Genomic DNA, 22,053 nt, shown 5'->3' with positions numbered 1-22,053 from the left:
AGTCCTGGTGTTCCTTCACAGCAACAGAAATCCTGTACCAGGGACTGAGGGATCGCTGTGATAGACAACACTATGATTTTGTTTCAAGGAATGTAGACTTTGGGACCTTGGGTTAGAAAAGCAGTAAAATGCTTTAAGCATGGCTTAACAGGCAACAGTAAGAACAGCATGGAAGACAGTGGTGCAGAGGGTGATTTGAACTGCGGGGACCCAGCTCAGGGGAAAATAATATTAATATATGGCCTAGAGATCATTCTTCTGATATTTTGGTGAAGAATGTGGCTACTTTCTGACCTTGTCTTAAAAAAAAAAAAATTGCCCAAGGCTAAATGGGAGAACAATGAACGAGAGGTGTCACAAAGGACATTCCCAGACAACCTTGCCCTGATTGTGTAGTGAGGTCATTAGTGGCCAGTCTCATGCACATCTATACTAAAAAGGAGCAAGCTGAACAAGGAAACAAAGAATGAACAGCTGGAGGACAAAGGAGGCACCAGGAAGTGTGAGCAGATTAAAGAAAAGCCAGATGCTAAGTGGGGTAAAGAGAGTGGTGACCTCAGGCAAGACCCCACCCAGCTAAGTGTCCAATTGGTGAAAAGGAATTAAAGAAAAGCTTATGGCCAGAGAAGGTGGTGCACAACTTTAATACCAGCACTTGCAAGGTAGAATCTGGTCTACACAGTGAGTTCTAGAACAGCCAAGATTAGGCTGTAAAGGAAACCATAAAACAGAAAATTCATGAAGATGCAATGCAAGCAGAACTTGGCAGCTTTAGAGTCAAGGAAAGAATGGGGTTATGGCATTTACCTCTCTATAGCTTAGGAAAGCTGCTGGGCCAGGCATATACCAAAAGTGTCCCTGCATGGAGGCCTACAGAGGCCACTGTGTGAAACTTTGAAAGTGAAGCCTGGACTGTCTTGAAGACCCCAAGATGCTGAAGATGCCAGAGCCGTAGGATACCTGATAAGGAGCGTGGGCAACAGGGAGTCGAAGCAGCCTTGGAGAGTAAAGTGGCTGCAGTCAACAAAGCTGACAGGAGCTGAAGATCTGAAGAGTGCTTTGACATCAGACAAGGAATAAAGTTCGGAGTTTGTTTTCAGCCTTACTTTGGTATAGTATTTTCCCATTATGTTCCCTTTTTTTCTGTTTTAGAATATATATATATATATATATATCCTGTGCCATAATATGTTGGAAGTATGTAATTTCCTTTTTGCTTTTGATTTTATGGGATGATTAAATATTTAGATTGCCCTGAGTCTCAGAAGAGACTTTGGACATTGGTTGAAAGTGTGATAGGCTACAGGGCCTTTTGAAGTTGGACTGCTATGATATGGGTATGCTATGCTATAAGCCTATGGGGGCCAGAGAGTGGAATATTGTTGTTTGAATGAAAATGGCCCATATAGACCCACAGGGCATGGCACTATTAGGAGGTGTAGCCTTGTTGGCGTAGGAGTGGCCTTGTTGGAGGAGGTATGTCATTGGGGGTGGGCTTTGAGGATTCAGAAGCTCAAGTCAGGTCCAATGGCTTTCTCTTCTTGCTGCCTGCTGATCCAAATATAGAACTCTTGGCTCCTTCCCAAGCACCATGTCTGATTTCAAAGCCCCCATGCTTTCCACCACATTGATAATGGACTAAACCTCTGAGCCTTAAACCCAGGCCCATTTAAAAGTTTTTCTTAGTAAGAGTTGCTGTGGTCATGAAATTTCTTTACAGCAATAGAAACCGTAAGTAAGACAAATACCAAAAGGCCAACTCTGAAAACATACATGCAAGTAACATTTATATTTAGAAAATGCACACACACACACACACACACACACCCCAAAGCAAAAAAGGTCATGCCATTTTAAAGACAGCAAGGAATGGGGAGTACCTAAAAGGGGCTGGAAAGAGAAGAGTTAATCATGCAATTATACCCACAAATAAAAATAATTTTAAAATGTGTGTGTGTGTGTGTGTATAATATTCAAAGTTTTTAATTTAATTTAGATACTCATTTTATAAGTTAAATTTTGGAGATAAATCTGAAGTTAATTTCTACACACCAAATATCACTTACATACAGAATATATAAAACTAAAAAGAACATAAAAACAAAATAATATGCATCTGTCTTCTTAACATCACCTTGAGGGATTTTGCCACTTGAACATGGTTATCGTAGACTAGAATGTCTATCACCAGACTCTGGAGCCGCAGAATATGACTCAAGTCCCCTTCAAAAGAAAGACCTTGTGTGGAGACTCTCCAAGAGGGAAACATAGTCCTGGTTCCATCCCATACCTGCCATGGGATAGTAAAGCAAAGTTCAATGATCTTTATCCAAAAACAGAGGCAAGCTAAAAGAATAGATGTATGTTATTAAGTGTCTAGTACTTTAATATCAATCTGTGATTATAAGAGGAGTAATCATGAACTACTGGTGATAAGCAGGAAAATGTGAAGATGCAAAAGTGAAAAAGTCACTGTATGATACCAAGCAAAACATTAATTAGCTGTAGACTTTGGATTTTTTCTATCCTGTACTCCAATACCATACTCCTTCTTCCCCTACCCTCCTCTCTGTCTTTATCTCCTCCACGATACCTGTCAGCTCTGGGTATGTATGACTTTGGTTACTACAAAAACCAAAGATATGAGACACACTAAGAAAAATAAAACCTTAAAACAATCAGATTGTACCTGTTTCAAATTGAATATAAAGAAGTCAGAATACGCTTAAAGAAATGTAAACTTAAAAGTATTTTTTAGCATCCACATTGTATGAACAGAGTAATAGAGAAACAGTAGAATGATGCTTTGTTTAAAGAATTTTGGGTCAGGAAGGATGATCATAACTAATAATGCATATAGCTGTAACAGAAGACATTAGTTTGGTTTCCTGAAGGAAACCAATGTCAAGCATCTTACAACTGTTAACTTCATCTCTAGGGGATCTAAGACACTTTTCTGGCCTCACCACACATCTGTATAAATGTACATACACATATATTAAGATAATTAAAAAATAAAGCCTAGATCAGACTGGCCTGTGTACATGTCTGTGGGGATTTGGTTTTGACTATTTGACAGAGGAAGGCAGAGAGCATCATCTTTAGGCATGTTGTCCTGAACCAAGTAAGAAAGCTAACTGAGTATAAGCTAGTTTGTAAACCAGTGAACAAGTAACATCCTTCATAATTTCTGCCTCACTTCCTGGGCTGTGCATGAGTTCTACATCTAGAGAGAATGTGGCATGGAATATGAGGCTTTAAGTTCTCGCTTGAGTGCCTTTCCTGACTTCCCTCTGGACTGTGATCTGTACGTATTCATCAAATAGCTCTTCCCTTCCCTAAGTTAATTTTGGTTAAGGTGTTTTATCAAAGCAAAAGAAATGGCAATAGAATACATAGCTACTAAGAAAACCTGAAATAGATTTATCATGAATACTAAAAAAGGAACCAAGATTACTATTGTACTAGGATTGAAAAGGAAAATTTTACTTTGCATACTAATAAATGTAACTTAGAATAGTGTCTATTTTCCTGTTTTTAATATTTGATTACAAATTATTTTAGATAAGAAAATCAACATCAGAGAAAAATCAGTCATAATCCTATTCCCTTAAAGTAGTTAACAGCAAAGCATTGCCATGCGTCCTTCCCAGAATATTTCTGCTACTGCATACACATGGTTAGCATACAGATGAAGACATACTACTAAGCCCACTCCTATTAAAGTTTATTTTAGTAAGTTTAAGTCTATGATTTCACTGTGTAGTCATAGAACATTCTAGCATACAAAAATAGTTTAGAGTCAATTACTACATTTTTTCCCTTCCAGGTTTTGACTGTATATAAGGTAAACTATCATTTCAAGTATACTTTTTCATACACTTAAAGTGATTTCAATAAAAGGAATTCATGAAAATAAGATTTTAAATGATTTGCAAAGATGTTTCAGACATATTAAGCTGTCCTCAAGAAAGCCCTATTAATTTTCTTATATTTCTTTCTCAATGCTGAATTTTAAAATAAATTTCTTGAACTTATTAAGATCTACCTGCTAATGTTCAAGCCTGGAATGGGAGGAGCTTACCAGGTTTCACCCCCTAACATTTGCAGCCAACAGCTTCTGAAGGAGGAAGAATCATTTTCTTTGAGAATGTGACCTTTGGTGGGATTACTATGCCCCAGTGAATGAACTCACATTCAAGGATATATTGGCAGAACTAAATGACCTAAGTGAGTTATGAAAACAAAACAAAAACAAGCAAACAAACAAAACATAAAAAAAGAAAGAAAAGGACATGAATGTAGGAATGAGATGTTCTGTGGAGATGAATGAGGAGCTAAAGGGAGAAATGAGAGGTGGATATAACATTTTATTATACACATTTATGAAATTCTCAAAGAATACATCTAAAAAGATAATGTAATAAACCCTTCCCCCAAGGATGACCTATCAGATAATGGGTTATTTACTAAATTGGGCTATAAGCATATATTAGTTCTTTAGAATGAAATATGCATTTTTGACTGATCGGCTACAGGGTAGTAACAGTCTTTCACAGTCAACAGGTGCTATCTGCAAAGAGCCCGTGTTTTTGTCCTTGGTAATGGTCAATGTTTTAGTAAATGGCCATGTGTTAAGGAAGTCACACTGGCTAGGGAATATAAGTGATTTATCTAAGATTCCTTCTAACTGTAGATGATTTTAGGTTTGTTTGGTTTAGCTTTATTTATTTGACTTACTTAACTTTCTTTAAAATAAGAATTCATTTCTATGTTCTATGTTTATATAAAACTGTCAACTTCAAAAATTTGGTATTTTATTCAGTGATTTCTATTTTAACTGTTCCTTTAAAATGTCCTGGCAGTAACTGCAGTGCTAGACCCTGTCTTGTGTAAGGATGACACTGTAGTTCTTGTCTAATTATTCCAAAAAAACAGACAACAAATAATTAAACAAGGATCTCAGCCAAGAAGGTACCACTAAAAACCCTCTATCATATGGTCAAGCATGGAAAAACATTAAGTAACTACCTTCTCTAGGTTTTCTGTGGTGTAAGAATAAATGAAGATTACATAGTGTTTATGGGATTGCATTTTTTCCTGGCTGATTTAAAAACAAAACAAAGATACCAACAAACATTTCAATGTTATTTATGCCCATTCCCATGAACCAGGCAATGAAAGACATAGGGACAGAACTTAGTGGCCATAAGAAGGAAGGTAATGGATGACCATAGAGTTGACTTCCAGAAAATAACAGAAGTCCCAAAACTGAAGTGTCATTCTCCTCTACGTTACTATTATTAAAAGAAGTGTCACACTGTTTTTAAAATTCGTACTTGACAATATTGTTTTTCTCTGAAGGAAAAGCACAGGAAAAGGCAGGAGTAGAACTATGTAAAAGAAGTAGGATGTCTCAACAATTCATTCAGTTAAATTCAGTATGAAAAGCAGTCTACAAACACTCTCGGAATGCTATAGGCTCCTTAACGACAGTTAGGTGGCACTAAAGCAGGACTTCAAGTATTTCAAGCATACCTTCAGAAGAAATGCTTGCCCATCCACTTGCGCCTTACCCAGCAGCTGACAGGTCAGGTCATAATACTGCATGGGCTGAGCATCGCACAGCTGCACTAAGGTTGAAGAGGCTGACATGTGCTTGGATGCCCAAGCCCGCAGAGCTTCTACCATCTTTTGGTCCTGAGGAGTGAAGCTAAAACCTTTGCTTGAGGTACGTGCTGTGACAGGCATCCCTAAAGTTCCTTCAAATGTCAAAGATGCGAAGCCAGAGGTGTTGATTCCCTGAAGCTCGCTTTTATACACTTGGATCTGAGAAAGTGGGACAAGGTAGAAAATAAATAAAACTCAGGAAACAAAGACACTGGACAGCATACATTTTCCTGGTATAAGTAATAGAGTAATTATTTCTCATCCATTGAATTAGCTCACAAAACAATACAATCAATTGATAATATGTCAGAATATAAAACTATGCAAAATTTAAAACATTAAAAAAATGTATACTTCAGAAAAATAGTATCTAAATTCTATTGAACTTGCATTTTTACATGTATGAGTTTTTATTAACCATAATTTTTGATTAATAAAATTTGATTAAGGCAAAGGAATAGTGTGATAGCTATCAATGTGGCACAGCAAAATTCTGAAGACACAATGTGTGAAGTACTGCACACACAGAGGCTAAGGCACTTGTATGACTGCATATGCTGAAGCATGTTGTGAGGACTTTCCCTGTCTAAGTCTATGGGCTCCTTTACAGATGAACACCTATCAAATATGTAGTATTAATATTTTGTTCACGAAGTCATTTGTTCATATAAAATACTTCCTTGGGCTTTAAAAGCTCTGATAATAGCCCATGACTGAAAACAAAGTAATTATTCCATTTTCTAGTTACTTGATAAAAAAAAAAACTTTTCCTATACTTTATCAATTTGAATTTTTTTCCATATTTAGAGTAAAATTTCTAGGCAGCACATATTTGATTCTTGATATTTATTTAACTTATACTTTCCGGTAGTACTCAGGGTCTATAAGCATTATGGGTATGGGTAAGTATCCTCTTCCACCTCACTGTTTTATTTCTGTTCCTCACTCTCGATTTTAAACATCTGTTTCCTATTGTTCTTTTTTCCCTAACCTTACAGAATTCCTAACACTTACTTACTTTCTTAGGTATAAATGGATGTTTGCATCATGGTCTGTACAGAACTACTACTGTTGTTCTAGCCCCTGTCTGCTTTACATTTCCCACTTTCTTCTATCTACTCTACTACACAACTGTTAACAGGTCAGTGCTGGAATCCTACCTAACCATCCCATTGTATACTGTTATCGTACAATAACACTGCTTTTGCTTAAGTCATTGACCTCTTAGTGAAATTATTAAGCTAAATAAAAAAACACTCATATATACTTATAGTCAAATAGTTTTGCAATTTCTTAACCAATTTCTAGTTGAAAGGGCCCATGCTACTGAAGAATAGTTTAGCTAAATATAAAATTCTAGGTACATCAATTTTTATCGGAGATCATTGCTATTGTTGCCTATATGGAATGTGCTATTTCTCTTCCAGCTGATTTATGTTTGCCTGTGCTTTTCAATGGTTTTCCCACCCATTAACTTTTTAAGATTTGTCTTGCTGTCTTAAATCTATTTCCCCTTTTATTTTTCCTTTTGAACGTTAAGCTACACATTACATTACTCAATACTGCTGCAAAGGTCATTATGATCTATTTATTTTTATCTACTATGTCTTTATACCTGGTAGTGTCACTGGCTCTACCTACCTTCAGTAAGTAAACCTTATTAATGCGTATGGTAGATTTTCATCTGTTGTTCCTTTTAGGTACTGTACTTCTCTTTGTTTCTTGTTCAGTTTCTATTTCTCTGTTTTGATTGGTGATTTATTTTTATTTGTTTAACATTTAAATTTGCTGAACATACGTTTTAAAAAAAGACTTATAATATCTACTGTAAAACTGTTTAATAGACTCAGTGTCTGGGTTCCCGTGGAATTTGTTTGGACAGTCCATTTATTTTTTTAAAACCTTTCTTCTTCTACCTCCTGGTAGTAAGCTCCTGTACTTATAGTAAGCTCTCTGTTCTTGATGATTAGGAACTGCAGAGTCACACCTCAAAGTACTGAAGGTTGCCTCCTCCTATGGACACAGTTCTGCTCCTTTGGCAAGTTGCTAGCTGAGCACCTAAAACTGACAAAAGACTGAATTTATGCTCTCTTAAGGGTGAATCTGAAGAAAGCACGGGGTGTCCCCCAAGCCCTCTGCCTTAATGGGACTCACCCTGCAATCTTAGTAGGACTTGTAGTTCTTGACAGAATATGAGTCCAAGAAGCCTTCTCCTAGAAGGATGCCCTTCACGAGATAAGATAGGGCTTTGTGGGGTCTTACCAGACTTGTACAAAGGCCTAGTTATGGTTCGTGTGAAAGCACTACAGGCTCGTGTGGTAACCATAGCTGTACCGACTATGGAACACAGGGCCTCGGTGCTAGTGCTAGGTACCTAACACCTCCAATTCTAGACTTGCTTTCCTCTGCTCCTTATTCTGGCAGTCACCTGAGACAGACTGCTACCAGCATCTCTACTGTGAGAATGAGCCTAAATGAAGTGCCTTTTTATAAGCTGTGCCTGTCGGGGACCTTTGTCCTAATAACCAGGAAGAACAAGACAATGTTAAAGAGGTAGAACATTAGCTACCCTTGACGAGCCTGGACCTCCAGCATCTCTACCGTTACATCTCTGTTTCCTATTCACCTGGAATTCTCCTAACAGAAAACCCTTAAGTGATCTTGCTTAGCCTGTACAAAACAGTTCTCAGTTGTATTCTGGGGCAAAATGACCCTAAACCCAGCAGACTTCTGGATACAACTGCATACCTTTTTCTCTCTAGAGAGAATCAAGTTCTTTTAGCTGGGTGGAGTTTTAGTCTTCCCTTCCTCAGCTTGGCAGAACTATACAACTTGTACTTCAGGAGTCTGAAGCCAGTCAGAGCAACAAAGTAAGAACCCCGTATTAAATAAAATTAAATTAATCAAAAATAAGTTACAAGAATGTATCCTATCCTTAGCAAATTAAACATGGAAACTTGAGAACAGCAACCATATTTGGAAATAACAGGACAAACTAGAACCAGTCAGAATCAAGGCTTCTAATACGTGTCTAGGGAAAGAGGACATGCAATTTATTTAAATGAAGAGAAGTCTAGCTACTAATGAAGCCTGATACTATTTACATTTCTTATCTGTTTAAATGCTTCCTGTGACATTTTAACAAGGCAGACATATAATTAATACTAACTGCTGTTAGTGAACAATGCAGACTTCTTGTCTAATAACGTAGGTTGCAGAAAGGATGAATTATACCTTCAGCCTGTGGAAGCGAACAATGTCTCCAACTTTATAAATGATCGGAAGGGCTTCATAGTTTCCACTAAAGAGCATGCATGTTAACTTCACATTTGTCTGGTCCACAATTGTTACAACTGAGCAGTAATCTGGGAAACAAAAAATATTTAACAAAAAAATTAAAGTATTTCAATGCATCTGATAAAAGTAGAATATGCTTATTTTAAAATACCAAACAAATTTTACTCATTTCTATTATTAAGACTTCTAAGAAGAAAATGAGATAAAGACATGTTTTAGGTTTCCAATACGATTGCGAAATTAATCTGAAAAAGTGATCAACAAAATTTAACCTTAAGATATATAATGAAACAAAAATAATCTACATTATTTTTATGGAGAAAAATAACTTTTTTGTAAAGTATAAAAGTATGAAAGAGATGAATATATTCAAGTAAACAATATAAAATTTGTAAAATAAATATAATTATACTTATAGTGAGGGCTATGGGAATAAAAATGTTTGCCTAACATGAACAGCTGAAAGCACACATTGCACCTCACACAATAATAGTAGGAGACTTCAACACCCCACTCTCATCAATGGACAGATCATGGAAACAGAAACTAAACAGAGACATAATGAAACTAACAGAAGTTATAAACCAAATGGATTTAGCAGATATTTGTAGAACATTTCATCCCAAAACAAAAGAATATACCTTCTTCTCAGCACCTCATGGTACCTTCTCCAAAATTGACCATATAATTGATCACAAAACAGGCCTCAACAGATACAAGAAGACTGAAATAATCCCATGCATCCTATCGGATCACCACGAGCTAAGGCTGGTCTTCAATAATGATAAAATCAATGGAAAGCCCACATACACATGGAAACTGAACACTGCTCTACTCAATGATAACTTGGTCAGGGAAGAAATAAATAAAGAAATTAAAGACTTTTTAGAATTTAATGAAAATGAGGACACATCATACCAAAACTTGTGGGACACAATGAAAGCAGTGCTAAGAGGAAAACTCATAACTCTAAGTGCTTACAAAAAAACTGGAGAGAGCACACACTAGTAGCTTGACAGCACACCTGAAAGCTCTAGAACAAAAGGAAGCACATGCACCCAAGAGGAGTAGACAGCAGAAAATAATCAAACTCAGGGCTGAAATCAACCAAGTAGAAACAAAAAGAACTATACAAAGAATCAACGAAAACTGGTTCTTTGAGGAAATCAACAAGATAGATAAACCCTTAGCCAGACTAACCAGAGGGCATAGAGACAGTATCCAAATTAATAAAATCAGAACTGAAAAGGTAGACATAAGGAAATTCAAAAAAAATCATCAGATCCTATTACAAAAGCCTATACTCAACAAAACTGGAAAATCTGGATGAAATCTGAAATCAACAATTTCCTAGACAGATACCAGATGCCTAACACGAACAAGGCCCTGGGTTTAACCTTCAGCATTATATGAGGAAGAGAAAGAAAGAAAGAGAGAGGACAAGAATATAAATGCAGAAAATATAAAGTCATATCTGTATTGTACAGATATGAATGATCAGAAAGTTTACAAACTCCTGTCAGAGTAAGCATTTAATAAAAATGCAGAATTTATATAAAACTACATACTAATAAACAGGTCAAGAAAATAATGAGATTTTAACTTGGAAAAATTAATAATATTTGTGTTTACAGGGAAGCACAATTTTAACATTGTTGCTATTTAAAGTTATAATAGATACTGCTGTATCAGAAAATGACACACTAACAAAGTGCTCTGCCTTCCTGTCTTCCCTAAGATTCTCTGAGTAATGATGGTAACAAAAGAGACAAGAACACAAACTGTCAAAGAATAGGGAAGAAGGTATGAAAATAAATATTGTATATTATTTTTCTGGAAAAGAGATCTTTCACTACTTTAAAGTCAAGGAAGGCAAACCAGGAAGGGAGATAACATTTGAAATGTAAATAAATAAAATAACCAATAAAAATATTTAAAAAGAAGAAGATAGAAAAGAAAATCATCTTCACAAAAAAAAACCCAAAGAAGTAAATAAATGTAACTATTTTAAATGAACACATTAATAGTCAATAAGAAAAAAGTAAGCAATAAAATTCAAGAGGAACAACATTTTCCATGAAATATTACTAGGCTATTAAAAAAATAACATCATGAAATTTTCAGGGAAATGGACGGAACTAGAAGAACTCATCCTTAGAAAGGTAAATCAGATCCAGAAAGACAAACATGGTATGTACTCTCTTTTAAGTAGATATTAGCTGTAAAGTTAAAGATAATCACACTACAATACACAGATCCAGATAAGGGGAAACACATGAATCTCTAGGGAAGAGGAAATAGAATAGACTTTATGGGTGGATTGAGGGCAGGGGGGCATGAAAACAGGAGGTGAGGCTAGAGGGACAGAGTTCTGAGAGACAATAGAAACTGGGGGAGGTAGAAACCTAGTGTAATAGAATTTCCCAGGAATCTGAGGGTGACTCTAGCAAAGAGTCCTAGTAACGGGAGAAATAGAGCCTGAACCAGCCATCTTCTGTAATCAGGCAAGGCTGCCAATCAAAAGACTGGGAGACCAAGCCAGTCACAAAACATTCAACTTAACAATTTGTCCTGCCTGTAAAATGTGATGGACTAAGGTGAAGAACTCTTGGGAGTGGCCAACCAGTGACTGGTCCAGCTTGAGACCACCGCTGTCATGAGAAGAAGCCTAAGCCTGACCCTGCCTGGAGGGCAGGAACCAGAGATTGGATAGCTCAGAGACTTAGGATACAGCCAACCATGACTGGCAAAACCCAAACAAAACAAAGTCAATGAGATGATACCTAATGGTATTCTGCTTTACTTGGCTCAGAGTTGTCATGAAAGAGGCTTCATCCTGAAACTGATAGGAGCAGATGAGACCCTTATCCCAACAGTAGGTGGATCTCAGAGTCTAGGAGAGAGGGATGAAGCACTGTAGAAGACAGAAGCATCATGGATACCACAAACTCACAAAACTCACAAACTCACAGAAACAATTCATCAAGGCTCTCAGACTGAAATGACAATCAGGGAGGTTGCATGGGTCTGACCTAGGTCTTCTGCATATTTGTTATGACTATGTAGCTTGGTGTACTTGTGGGACTCCTAACAATGGAAGCAGGAGCTGTCTCTGAATCTTTTGCCTGCTTTTCAGACCCTCTTTCTCAAACTGAGTTGCCTTGTCCACCCTTAATAAGAGGGGAGGTTCCTAGTCTTGTTGCAACCTGATATGCCATGTTTGGTTGATATCCTTGGGAAGCCTCCCCTTTTCTCAAAAGAAATAGAGGAGGAGTGGATCTGGGGAAGAGGAGGTGGGGGAGTGACTAGAAGGAGTGGAGGGAGGGGAAACTGCAATTCGGACATAATATATGAAAGAAGAAAGAGGAAGAAGAAGAAGAGGAGGGGGAGGAGGAAGAGGAAGGGGAGGAGGAGAAGGAGGGGGGAAGAGGAGGAGGGGGAGAAGCAAGAGGAGGAGGGAGAGAAGGAAGAGGAGGAGGGGAAGGAGGAGGAGGAGAAGAAGAAAGAAGAAGAAGAAGAAGAAGAAGAAGAAGAAGAAGAAGAAGAAGAAGAAGAAGAAGAAGAAGAAGAAGAAAGAGAGAGAGAGAGAGAGAGAGAGAGAGAGAGAGAGAGAGAGAGAGAGAGAAAGAAAGAAAGAAAGAAAGAAAGAAAGATAGAGCTGATCATCTAAAACAGTGGTTCTCAATTTGTGGGTCATGATCCTTTGAGGGGTTTTCACATCAGATATTTACATTACTATTTATAACAGTAGCAAAATTAGAGTTATAAAGTAGCAACAAAATAATTTTATGGTTGAGGTCCCCACAACATGAGGAAATATACTAAAGGGTTGCAGAATTAGGAAGGGTGAGAACAATTCATCTAAAAGAATTCATGTGATGAAAATACTCCTTGCTGAATACAGTCCACCTAAACTGGCATAGTCAAAATCCCCTCCTGAGCCCACAGGACAGCAAAGGTAAAAACAAGTGAGTCAGGCAAGTGCAGAGCAAAGGTACATCTATGAGCACATTTAGCTGACCAGTGGTGATTTTGGCTTTGGAAATTAAAGTTCAAGCCTGAAAAAGGAAACTGCAACCAGGACATTTACACACTGAGAGGCAACATTTACGATTCAACACAAGACAGTTAGCAAAAACACAGCTAGGAAAAAAAAAAAAAAAAAAAAAAAAAAAACTCCATCTGTTAGAATAGGAAGTCAACAAGAAACTCTCTCCAGCTTTTGGGGGAATGAATGAAAAAGCAAACAACTAGCAACAAACAGGCCAACTCGCGGGGAATAGTACCAACACACTCAATAAAAATCCAGATCATTCGATTTTCCTTTTGTTTGATGCTTGGTTATGGTGTGAAGATTCTAAAGTGGGCCACAGTGTAAGCCAGCTCCAATAAAATGCTTTCCTTTATAAGAGCTGTCATAGTAATGGTGTCTCTCCACAGGAACAAACAGATTTAGACATGTATCCTCTTGATCTTCAGTTTTCTGTCACTCTACCTTAGGTTTCAAGTATTGTACTAAATATATATGGACAGTGTGGTCAGTCTTGTTCCTGATTTTAGTGAAAATGCTTTGAATTTTTCTCCATTAAGGTTAATGCTGGCTGTGGCTTTGCTGTAAACGGCATTTATTATGTATAACATTATGCTCCTTGTATTCCTAGTCTCTCCAGGACTTTTATCAGGAATGGGTATTGGGTTTTATCAAAAGACTTTTCAGCATTTAAGCAAACGATCCTGTGCTTTTTTTGTTTACAATGTGGATTACCCTTACTGATTTACATATACTGAACTATTCCAGAATCTCTGGAATGAAGCCTCCTTGATCATAGTGGGAATTTTTTTTAACTGTGTTCTTGAATGCAGACTACAAGTGTTTTATTGAGAGTTACTGCATGTATTTTTATAAACAAAATTAGTATCTAATTCTTTTTTTTGTTAGGTCTTTGTGTGATTTATGTATCAGGCTTGTAAAATCAAGGCTTGTAATCAGCCTTGTAAAATGAATTGGAGAGTGCTCTTTTGGTTTGTTTCTTGTTGAATACTTTTAAGAGTACTGGTGTTAATTCTTCTTTGAATACCTGGTAGAATTCTGCCCTAAAACCATCTGGACTGTTTGGTTAGGTGATTTAATGATAGCTTCTATTTCATTGGGTACGTTTCAGTGATTTATCTGATCTTGATTTAACTTTGGAATGTGCTACATAGCAAGCAAGTCATCTCTTTCGTTTAGATTTACAGTTCATAGAGTACAGATTTTTTTAAATGTTCTTATTTTCTCCATGTCTGTTGTTAAGTTAGTTTGGCTACGGATTTCTCCATACTATTGATTTTTCTGAAAGAACCAACTTGTGTTTCCTTGTTTCTATCTTATTGATTTCAGCCCTTAATTTAATTATTTTTTGCTGGCTACTGCTTTTAGGACATTTGCCCTTTCCTTCCTCCCCCACACCCTTTTCTTTCATTTTACAACTTTCAGGTGTGGCAATTAAGTAAGCTCTCCAATCTTTTTACGTAAGCACTTAGCACTTAGTTCATTAGTTCTCAACCTGTAAGTCAGGAATCCCTTTAGGAATCTAATAGCCCTTTCACATGGTTGCATAAGACATCATGCATATCAGATATTTACATCAGGATTCATAAGAGTAGCAAAATTACAGCTATGAAGTAGCAATGAAAATAATTTTATGGTTGGGGGTCACCACAACGTGAGGAACTGTATTAAAGGGTCACAATATTAGGAAGGTTAAGTCTATGAGCTTCTTCTCTCTTAGAACTGCCTTCCTTTATGTCCAATAATTTTGGACATGCTTTTACTTTCAATTTTAAAATGTTGTAAATTTCATTTTCTGTCTTATTTTTTTCATTCATTACTGAGTTGTACAGGTTCCATGTGTTTAGAAATTTTCTGTTGTTAATATCCAACTATAACCCTTGGGTCTGATAGGATGTACTGTTACTTGTATCTATTCAGGCTTGCTTTGTCTTCAAGTATGTGGTCGACTTAGGAGAAGGGTCCATGAGCTGCTGAGAAGAAAGTTCATTCTTTTGTTTGGGATGAATGTTCTGTAACTTTCTGCTAGATCCACTTGGTTTATGCTGTCACTTAGGTCAGCACTTGTGTTCAGCTTTTCTCTGGATGGTCTGTCTGCCTATTGGCAAGAGTGAGGTACTGATGTCACCCACTATCACTGTTTGAAGGGTAGGAAGTGATGTCAGTTGTAGTAGTTTCTTTTATGAAACTGGATACCATTTGTGCATGTATCTTCTTGGTATATTTTCCCTTTGCTGAATACATAGTGTCCTTTCCAGTCTCTTCTGACTAATTTTGTTTTCAAGTCTATTTTGTCAGCTATTAAGATGGCTGCACTGGTTTCCTTGATTCCTTTAGCTTGGAATATCTTTTATACACATTCACTCTGAGGGAATACGTATCTTTAAGGTGCTTCTTATATGCAGCAAGATGGATCCTGTTTTCTAATCTAATTTGTTAGACTATGTCTTTTTATGGAGAAAATGAGATCACTGATCTTGAGAGTTATCAATGCAGTATTTGTTGATTGCTATTATTTTGCTGTGATGCTACTTTCCTTTAGTCCCTTTGATTCACTGGTTTGGGATTATTTATTTTTTGTGTTTTCTTGAATATTACTAACTTCCTCAGATTGAAGTTTTCCTTCTCGTGTCTTCTGCAAACCTGGATTTGAGGATTGGTACTGTTTAATGGTGTGTTGTCCTGGAATGTCTTCCTCCATCTAGTTGGAACTTCTGCTGGGTATAGAAATCTGGGCTGGCATCTGGTTTTACTTTGTAGAACATCTATCTGTTAATCTAATAGGTCTGGTTTTGTATGCTATTTGGTTTTTTCCTCTATGGCTCTTAAATTTTATTTTTCTTCATGTTGAGTTTTGATTATTGTGTTGTGGTAACTTTCTTTTCTTGTCCAGTCTATCAGATATTCTGTGTGCTTCTTGTAACTTGACAAGCATCTCTTTTAAGTTACGGAAATGTTCTTTCAACAACAACAACAACAAAAGTATTTTGTTGAAAATACTTTCTGTACCTTTTACTTGGCTTTCTTCTCCTTCCTCCATTCCTAATATTCTTAGATTTAGTCTTTTCAGTGTCTCAGATTTACTTGATGTCTTGTGTTTAGATTTTTTTCTTTAACATTTTCTTTGACCAAGGTATCCATTTCTTCTATCTTCAATGCCTGATATTCTCATTTATCTTTTGTATTCTGTTGTTCAAGACTGTCTCTGAGATTTTATTTAGTTCCCTAAAATTATTCATTTCTAGTTTTACCTCATTGGAGCTTTCTTTAGCAGTTCAATTTCCACTTTCAGGTTCTGAACTTTTTTCTTCATTTTATTCCAATGTTTGTTTGTGTTTTCATAGATTTCATTAAATAGCTTCATTCCTATACTCTTTAAGATCCTTGAACATTTCATAAAGGCTATTTTGAAGCCCTTGTCTTTTGTTTCACATATGTTGAAATACTCAGGGTATTTCAGGTACTAGAGCTGCTGGGATCTAGGGATATATATTGTCCTATGTTTTATGTTGGTGTCTAAGCATCTGGGTTTGGAATGCTTATAATTCAAGGTACTGATTACCAGGTCCTATCTCTGTTGAGTAGATTTTTCATTCCTTGGTTTCTGTTGCCCTCTCTGGAGCTTAGAAAAGTGTACTGGTTACTGGCTGCATGGTATGGAGTGCTGAGTCCTTCCAAGGTGTCGTAACTGTTGGTCTAAGACAGAACTTTTTTCTAAGTTTTGGAAGCTGACACTTAGGAATAAAGATGAGCTAGAAGAGGGGTGCTGGGGTGTTCACAAGATGAAAGATAACTGGGTCTGGAAAGAGAATCTGTGGAGTTCCCCAGGGAATATAGGAAAAGAGGAAAGGCAAGCTGCTACAGGAAGTCTGCTATAGGACTGGAGATGCATTAAGGAATGTCTAAGTCACAGGGAGATTCTATGGCCAAGTTTTGTAAACAGATGTCTATGAGATAAGAGATTTATATCAGAGAGAAACACTCTAGCAGCAACAGACTTAGCAGAGAGACTTGAAATCTCAACATGTGTGTGCTTCACCTAAAGGATCATATCTACACAGAGCACAACATGCAAGTAAATGTGAGCAGGCAAAGAAGAGTAAATCTTCCTTCTTCCAATGTCCTTATGTAGGCCTCCAGCAGAAAGTGTGTCCCAGATTAAAGGTGTGTACCACCATGCCTGGATTTGGGACTGGTTTTGTCCCAGGCTGACCTTGAACTCAGAGATCTTCTTGCCTTTAGTCTCTTGGGATTCATAGCCACTATGCCTCAAGATCTCCATGCCAAGATCCAGGTCAGAAACTTGTATCTCCCAGCTTCAAGATCTAGATCACAGGTGAGTCTCCCTGTGAACCCGTAGTTCATTCCAGATACAGTCAAGTTGACAACCAGGAATAGCCATTACAGTCAAAGACAAAAAATAAGAAAATCCCAGTAGAACAAAAGGATAATCAAGGACTGAAAATATCTAATGTCTTAATTCTAATTTAAGACTAAGTGTACCAGGAAAGAACAGAAATGAGCCTGTTTTAACAGACTATGATAATTGTGCCAAGGAAGTGATCCAACAAACAAAACAAAATTATTAGATAGAATAATAAACACTTTTTGACCCTTGTATTATTTTTCAATCTTTCCCAAATGAAAATACAAAATTAAAGATAATTTAATAGTCTACTGCCTTGATACCTAGCATCAGTAGTGAAGGTGGAGAGAGCAGAAAGAATATCTAAGAATATCATATCAGCTACAAAACAGTGCATAGTACAAGTATACATGTATATAAACACATATGTATATGCTTAAATACTTCAAGAATATTTCAGATCCAAACTGATGAGAAGGCATTTAATTAGCTTTACACTTTGGCAATATTTGCGTAACTTGACATAAATCTGAAAAGATAACAGATGATAAATTAAGCTCTTTATTCTGCAATCTTGAGCAATTCACCCAATTTCCCCAGCATGACTAAGTGTAAATTGCCTTGGAGTTTTATTGTAAGGGGAAAAAAATGTAGCTTACCTAAAGAGGTCTTTAATCAAAGAAGCATGCATACATAAAATACATAATCCACAAGAGATGCCTCTGCAAATGCTTTTTCATTTCCTTTTTATCTATGATAGTGTATTTTTTTATTGCGATTCAATTTACTCATTGAATATGAACGAGTAAAAAAATGTGACAAGTTTTTAGACGGAATTTTACAGTTAATGATTAGCTACAGGAAAGTATAAAAGGCAAAGTGTCATATTATACACCAAAAATCCAGATATAATCCTCAAACTTCAATCAAAATCATTCATGTATATGAAAATCAGCAAATACAAAGGGTCACATTTCATCCCCACCTCCATTCTCCTGGGAGAAATGGGTGAAATATTTATAAATGGAGTAGTTGTCATGGACAAAGGCAGGTCAACATTCAACATCTTTAACCAGGTGATGAACAGTTCCAGCTGTGATGGCTTCCATTACTGAAAGTCAGACAGTCAAGTGCCATCACTGGGAGACACCATAGCAATTCATTGTAGGCAATCCAGTGACTGTTTCACTTAGAAACTGCAGCATTACAGGGACATATAGCCATTCAATTTTAAAATCTATGTTTAAAAGCAGAACCACAGAGCTATCGGAGGAAATCAGTGCTGTAGAAACTCCCAAATCCTACAGAGAGCACAGTGTTTAGTAACAGAATGACATCTTGAAGAATCCACATGGAGGGCTAGGGAAATAGCTTAGGAAAGTCCTTGCTGAGGAAGCATGAGGACTCATGTTTGCTTTCCAGAACCCAGTTTAAGAAACAAACAACAAAACATGTGTAATGAGTGACATTTATAATCCTATGCTGAGGAGACTGATCACTGGGGCTCAGTGATAAGGTACCTGAGTGTACAGTCCAGGCCTGTGAGAGACCTTGTCTCAAATGAAAACAAAACAAAAATGAGTGGGTAGACAGGTCTTGTGGAACACCACCAGAGGTTGTCCACTGGTCTCCTCATGTATGCACTCACAGAGATAAAAGAGAACACACATGAACAACATACACATATACAAGGATTCTAAAAGTATCATAGTTGTGAAGTCAGTATTTTTAATATTATATATTTTTTTAATAATAGGACTGATTAACAAAAAATTTTACTTGGTGATTATATATATATATATGTATATATATACATATACATATATACATATATATACATACATATATATATATATATATATATATATATATATACACACACACACACACACATATATGAAAATTCAAAATATAAGCCCTATAAAGGCAATTCCCCTATCTACCTAGTTATATATACATCTAGATGTTACTGACACTATGGGACTGTACTGAGACATCACACTGCTTTATGTAAAAGACCCAGTCATGGACTGTTCATATACCCTTATTCTAGTAATTTTCTGTACTGATATTCACTAAGTTGATCCTTTGCTGAACACAAACATCAGTGTGATTTGCCTGACTTCTGTTGCTGCACTTAATCCTGCTGAAGGATGAGCTCTGTCAACAGAAATAAAAAAACAACTGTAACTGAACCTACAGGACGGATCATTTTAGACTCCACTGCCTGTCTTGCTGGAGTGAAGACAGGCTATGTCTGAGAGATGCATTTTAAAGTCTCGACTGTTCAGATAAAATTGATAGCATTCACTTTAATTTGGTATCTCAGAAATATATTATACCCATAATAACAGATGTTTCATTACTAGACATGAATTTTTTACTAATGCGTTGGAATCAACTACACATATCTGATAGAAATATGAGACATAAGCATACATACTAAGTAATTATATCTCCCCATGGAATTCCTTTTTATTCATGATTTAATAATATGATCAGAAGAAAGAATGATTATGCTCCCAAATAACTAAATATATACTGCCATCAGTGTTTTTTAAATAACATTTTAATTTTATATTGCCATTTTTAATTGCTTCTGAAAATGATGTATTTTATGATAATGTTATTTAAAAACTTTCAATGTACAAATTGACATGTCAAATGCAAAGTTTTAAAATTTTATCTTCTATCAAGTTAGATGGATAAATTTGACAGGTCAGGCTCAGACACTAAGACAGATAGTAAGTAAGGGGGTCACAGTGATCATTATGACGTGATATTCAGGCACAGAATGGGGAGAGGTCATTACCACCAATGTGAAGGCATCTGAAGGCATGCTGATGGAGAAGGGATGAAGGCTCAGGCAAGGTCAAGTTGGAATGAAAATACTTAAGAAATCCATATTTAGATCAAGCTTTATCTCTTTCAGTTTGTTTTATTGTCCTTTAAAACAAACAATGTTATGATAACTATTCATAAATGATTCCTTTAGTTTATACTGCTAGCCTAGCCTACTTAATTATCTCCAGATCCCAGTCTTAATACTGTACATAGTAAAGTATGAAACTGAGATTGTCTTCCTATTAAGCTTACTCAAGAGCTTACTCTCAGCTGACTGCTCTATAATACAACTTGTATATACTTATGTTTATGAATACATTTTGCAGCATGAACTCAATGAGGACATATCTTCCCACATGACCACAGCTTCTAGAATGCAATATGTAAATAATATTTTTTACTTTATCAATAAGACCCATTGTTTTTAACATGTTCTCATTAAAAATAAAAAAAGAATACCTTTGCAGTATTCGTTGCACTTAAAATACTTAACAGTGACTCTAATAAATTAATGCTTTATAATAGATGAAATACACTAATAAATGATCAATTTATTACTGGACTAAACTAAGGTAAAGTATGGTCTCTGTTTTCTACTATCTTGTGAAAAACACTAACTTAATGATTCCTGCTATACCTTTTTACAAATTTGCTTAGAGAATTACATTATCATACAATGTATGGATTATACCTTTTTAATTTTCTTTAAAAACTACAAAAATGTAGAAATAAAAACTGACATAGTTTAAGTTTCAATCTTCTAATTTCCTCAAATATCCTTTTTCGATCAATGGGGACAAGAGAATGAAACATAAGGTCTCTGAATTAAACAGAGTTTCAGTGTAGAGCACAGTTAGCCTTACAGCTTTTTTTTAACTTTGCATAAAACTAAAAACTTATAGTCACTAATGAGCAAATAGCCACTTCCTACTTAATTTAGGCCCTGGCAACAGCCACTTTGCTGTCCATTCCAGTACATGACAATTTATACAGGGCTACAGAAATAGTACATGGTATCTGGTCCCATCCTGACATATTTCAGCTGAATACTGGAGTTAAGGCTCTTTCACTGCACCAGGTAACACATGTCCTTCTTCCTAAACTCAACAATACTCCATTGCAAGGACCTGAGATTTTCTTCACCTACTCATCTCTTGATGGACAATTTGCCTGATTCTGCAACTTGTCTGTTGTGAGTAACACTGCAGTGAACAGTGAGAAATCAAGTATTACTTTATAATCGCCATTTCAAGTTTTCTAGGTAACTACTAGATCTCGATTTCAAGTTTTCTAGTCAGTTACACGTGACTGTTGGATCAAAAGGCATTTCCACTTTGGAGAAAGTTTATTCTCATGAGGGTGGCATAATTCTAGCACAAGGAAAAACAGTTCACTTTCTTCATAACCACACCAGCATATCTTTGGCATTTTGTTAATGGCCACCTTATGAGGTGACAGTTGTGGATGGTTCTGATTTCTCTCCCTAATGCCATACTTTGCTGTTGGTGGTGGTCTGATTGCTCCCTTTCACTCTTCTATGCATAACTGTCTATCCACATTCTTAACCTAACTTTTAAATACACATGCTTTTATTTTATTTCTTCCTGCTGGGATGTAAGAGTTCCCTAAATACTTGAGATGAACCTCCTTTTTTTTTCTTTCTTTTTTTAAAATTGGATATTTTATGTATTTACATTTCAGATGTTATCCCCTTTTCCCATTCCCCCCCCCCCACCTCCCATAAACTCTATCCTATCTCTCCTCTTCCTTTTTGCTTTTATACCATTTTAATTACATCCAAGTATTAAGGTCAGTTCTAGGTTGA

General features: G+C 36.3%; 1 protein-coding gene across 4 annotated transcripts in view; it reads right to left on the bottom strand.

Annotated features, from left to right (window-relative positions):
• Pot1 (protection of telomeres 1) overlaps nucleotides 1-22,053 on the bottom strand; it is a 63,053-nt gene that overhangs the window by 22,887 nt on the left and 18,113 nt on the right. For all 4 annotated transcript variants that reach the window (XM_076913637.1, XM_076913638.1, XM_034518801.2 and 1 more), the window contains 3 exons: nucleotides 8,905-9,035; nucleotides 5,539-5,829; nucleotides 2,135-2,290 (listed from right to left, as the gene is read on the bottom strand). In XM_076913637.1, the coding sequence (XP_076769752.1) occupies nucleotides 2,135-2,290; nucleotides 5,539-5,829; nucleotides 8,905-9,035 (578 nt within the window). The remainder of the gene's footprint in view (nucleotides 1-2,134; nucleotides 2,291-5,538; nucleotides 5,830-8,904; nucleotides 9,036-22,053) is intronic.

The sequence above is a fragment of the Arvicanthis niloticus genome, chromosome 15 (genome assembly GCF_011762505.2).
Source record: "Arvicanthis niloticus isolate mArvNil1 chromosome 15, mArvNil1.pat.X, whole genome shotgun sequence".
NCBI lineage: Eukaryota > Metazoa > Chordata > Mammalia > Rodentia > Muridae > Arvicanthis > Arvicanthis niloticus.
This window is presented reverse-complemented; position numbering and strand designations above follow the sequence as displayed.